At 39.2% G+C, this 4,414-nt stretch overlaps 1 protein-coding gene across 1 annotated transcript; it reads right to left on the reverse strand.

The window, feature by feature from the left end:
• Positions 1-384: 384 nt before the first annotated feature.
• LOC137740154 (tRNase Z TRZ2, chloroplastic) lies at positions 385-3,883 on the reverse strand. The gene is made up of 8 exons (XM_068479971.1): positions 3,367-3,883; positions 2,422-2,584; positions 2,275-2,345; positions 1,810-1,905; positions 1,623-1,736; positions 1,050-1,118; positions 820-894; positions 385-649 (listed from the first exon to the last, which is right to left on the reverse strand). Exons 1-8 carry the CDS (start codon positions 3,742-3,744, stop codon positions 560-562), a joined length of 1,056 nt encoding a protein of 351 aa, XP_068336072.1. The 5' UTR covers positions 3,745-3,883; the 3' UTR covers positions 385-559.
• Between the last annotated feature and the right edge of the window lie 531 nt (positions 3,884-4,414).

The raw sequence follows: 4,414 nt of genomic DNA on the forward strand, positions 1-4,414 counted from the left end.
TTTGCAAGGTATATTCTCGAACATGCTCCAAATTTGGGGAAGATGGCGATATATCATTTTCCGGATCAACTCGATGCCGTGTTGAAGTTACAGAGCACGATGTTATCCAGTGCGCCGGTTTCCTTCCTTGAAGTCTCAGAAATTTGACGTCTGAACCGGATTGATATATGGTTTTACAGCTGGGTTTCAGATTTCAAACTCTACTTTGAATGAAATGAAGACTGCTTTAGATTCAGCTCAAATTTTCTCTAGCAAAATAATTCTTCTTCAATTCTTAAACGCCTAATCTTCTTGCGTGCACATACAACGCGAGCGAGCTCTCACACACACGGACACACAAAGTATCATGGTGTTACTATAATTTAGTTCAAAGGAACGTGCGAGGATCTTCGAATGGAGGTTTGTATTGATAAGAAACTTGTCCACGATCACAACCTAGCAATGATATAACTCAAACAGAAGCCTAGAATTGATCTACCGAAAATCCGATTACATTTTTCCTCTATCGCTATACATATTACATATAGTAATGGACAAAATGATGTAAAAATTTAGGAATCTAAGCGTGGATAGATTTGAAACCTTCTGTAAGAGGGATCACTTTTGCTGACAGCTTGGACTGCAACTTTGATACAGCTTGACGAATGTCCTGCAATTGAAGGAGAACAATTCAATGAGTTATCTCTGAAACAATTAAATGATCATCCGATATACATGCAGAATATCCATATGCAACAACATGCCGTAAGCTAGGACGCTTTCACTCAATGTTACCAATAGAAACAAAAACAAGAAGACGTAGTTCAGATAAGCGATTACCTCCAGATGGTAGCGGGAGGAAAAATGGGTTAACAGAACTGACTTATTTCTTATCCATTGGGCGTTCTCAATGATCTGCATTAACAGAGTAAATTTTACAATTACAATTTCGGTGAAAAGATGCAGTCTAGTCATTAGTCAAAACATATACAAAACCTGCAGGGACAGACCAAACTATCTCAAAAATCATTTAAAAAAAACCCATAGAAAAAAGCTAATTGATCACATGCCTCGTCTATATGAGTATGACCATGTTGTCGCGCATGCTCAATGCTGCACCCTTCATCCAGAAAAGTTGCCTGTCAAAGATCTCGTCAGTTAAAACATATTTTTCACTAAATTATGGAACTGTGTTTGTGTATATTCACTTCCATAGAGATGAATAAAAATTTAGAAAATAAGTTCATACGAAATCACTCTACCATAATGTTGAGCCATTTCCGAAAAGATTCATATTCGATATATCCTTCTTCACAACAGACCTAAAATTACCAATGCCTACAACCACTTAACCTAGAAAATTTCCACAACGCATCTAAAGACTGCCAGTAAACAATGATTAATGGGATTAAATTCCCGGTCTACTACTGAGGGCCAACAATAAAATGCCTGGCAATTTATGCATGGAATCCACTGTAATTATGTTGGTCGGTGAACTCTCCTAAACATGTATGATGCGACTCCGGAAATAGCCGTCAAGGAACTAAATATGCAGTGTTTGAATCATATCAAAAGCAGATGATTATATTTCTACATTTTATATCCAACAAAAAGCACTCCTAAAGGATAAGATTTCTTCACACCTCAGTTATAAGAATCTTTGCCCTCAAGGCATCAGCATTGCGTGGATCCAGCATATAATCTGACGTTGTATCCCCTGTGAAGGCCACTTCTGGTGACAATATAACGTCTGTAATCTAGAAACCAAAAGTCAAAATCAATACCAATTAATCAAGACAAACACAAAAATATTATGCAGCTATTACAAACCTCAACACCAGACTTCTTCAATTTCTCAATCTGCTTCCCTTTTAGATGAATGTACTGCTTCTTCAGCTTTTTTCTAACCGAGTAAATCACATAACCCTGAAAATTAAAAATAAAAAGAAGTTACATGATATTCTGAACTCTTGAGTTTTAGGTTGCATACACGTGCTATACTGGACTATCTATAGTAGCAAGCAACCACATCAAGAACGAAAGGCCTCACTCGTAAAGACTTTATAACCCCAAATAATATGAGTCTGGGACGTAGTGGATATGCTTCCAAGACCCACCACATGAATCCAATACCATGGAAATAATGATTCCTGATCTTATAGTCAAAAGAAAGAAGCCATGGCCCATTTGTTGCATATGCATCTATTAAAAATAAACTAGTTCTACCATTCTGAGCATTTACATTTGTAGTTCCAGAAAAATTTCAGTAAACTATGTATTTGATGAAGCACGCACCTGGCTAGGTATAGCATGTTGAGTCCTAAATGGCCGGACAACAAGGTTATTCCGCAATTCATATGTTTCACCTGAATTCAAATGTGTAATGTTATCACCTCAGGAATGAAGAGATATAAACAATCCCACTAAACTATTGCTACATACCAACATCCAATGCTACCAAATCAAGATTCAATTCTACATGACCCATCGTTCTGTGAATGTCTATTAGCTTCTCCACATCCTCTTTAATACAAGGAGGCACAAATACCGTTGGAGGTTTCAAGTTGTACAAACCACGGCTGGCTACATACATCGGCAGCCCACCCTGAAACGTTAAATACAGTTGAAGCACATACTAACATTTCAACCTCCAAATGAAGCAAAATGGCTCAGTCTTAAAAGTAATCAAATGTGGATGCAGCTAGTCATCGGAACATGAATGCATGGTTGATGTTGGAAGCCACCAAATTTGCTTTTACACCAACCTAAACTATGAGCCTGTTTGGAAGTGCTTTGCAAATGGCTAAATTCGCTTTCACATAACCAAAACTGCTTATGAACATTTAATGGATTAAAAGTGCTTCTAGGTTTCCAAGTGCCTTATGGAAAAACACTTGTATGATAAAGGCGTTTTTAGTAGAAATGCTTCTTAAAGAATAATTTCCAAACTAGCCCATAATTTACAGAACTTCCAATAAAGTCACAAATTTTCAATAGTTATAAACTAACACAATCACTGACTTATAAGAACTTGTGGATACGTAGATGGTTGACTTGAAAGCCACCAAATCTGGAAGTGCTTTTAATACGGCTAATAGCACTTTCAGATGACGCATAGCGCTTAAGTGCTTCTGTGTTTCGAAGTGTTAAAACTTCAAAACACTTGAATTTTCCATTAAAAATTTGAATGTGCTTCTATAAAAACGTTTCTAGCAAAAGTGCTTTTCAGAGAAACATTTATAAACGAGCCCATAACTTACACAACTCATAACAACAAAGTCCTAAACTTTCACTCAACTATAAATTAACACAACCATTAACTTGTATAATTGAACTGAAGCAAACAAATTAATGGATACCCAAAAGAGCAAAGCAAGAGGAGCTCACAATATGATCAAGATGGGCATGAGTGATGAACAAAAAGTTCTGATGAATGGCCCTGGAGGGGCACCTCCCGATGTCGAAAGCGCATTTGAACTCCGGGACGATAATGCAGGTCTCATGGCCGCCAATCGAGAGACCCTCAATGTTCAAGCCCTCCAAGTCCATACCTTTGCGGAGAACCTGGGACCGGGCAAGCCGGTACTCTTCGTCCTCGATTGCCCGACCGAATGCGGGCAGTAAAGGCGACCCTTTGAGGGAATTAACGGAATTGGCATGGGTTTGAAGTGAAGCTCTCTGGGGCTTTGGCGTTTGGGAGATGGGTTGGTGGAAGGGGAAAATTAGAGGGGCTTTGGAGGGTGAAATGGTCAGAGAAATTTGCATCTTTCTTGTGGGTTTGTGGTGAGAGTGAAGCTCATAAGATAGCAAAACCGAGGAGAGAGAGAGAGAGAGAGAGAGATAGAGGGTTTTAGCGAGGTTTTTCTCAGAGTGGAGAGAGCGGATTTTGTTGCTCTGTCTGGGTAAACCGGAGATATTTTGGGGGAGCTTTATCTAATTTTACGAGGGAGAAGACACCAGACGGTGCGTTTTGGCTGTTGAATGGCGGGGTTCACGATTTTGGAAGTACCCCAAAACGGTGCGTTTCGCTGCGAGTATGATGAAGTGGAATTTGTTTGGAGAAGCTTGCTTCTTTCTTTCTTTCTTTTTTTTTTTGGGGGGGGGGGGGGGGGGGGGGGTGGGTGGGGAGGAATTGCTTCTTTCCTTGTTAGGAATCGAAGGCTTCACTTACCTATTCAATATAACATTCTGATTTTTTAAGATATACTCTCTTGTCACTAATTCACCACGTGACAAGCGTCTATTAAATGAGCGCGTTTCACTTTTTAAACACATGACAAACATCCATTAAACGAGTAGTATGACTATGTTTTAGTTACAATAGTGAGTCATTCAATCTCGAGGGCTTGGGGTGAAATTTTGTTTTGGCACAGCTACAAGGGTGAGAGGGTTTGAAACAATCATGGGGCCACGGGGTACGTTTGGTGGAACATGA

Source organism: Pyrus communis, chromosome 7, assembly GCF_963583255.1.
Source record: "Pyrus communis chromosome 7, drPyrComm1.1, whole genome shotgun sequence".
NCBI classification, from domain to species: Eukaryota; Viridiplantae; Streptophyta; class Magnoliopsida; order Rosales; family Rosaceae; genus Pyrus; species Pyrus communis.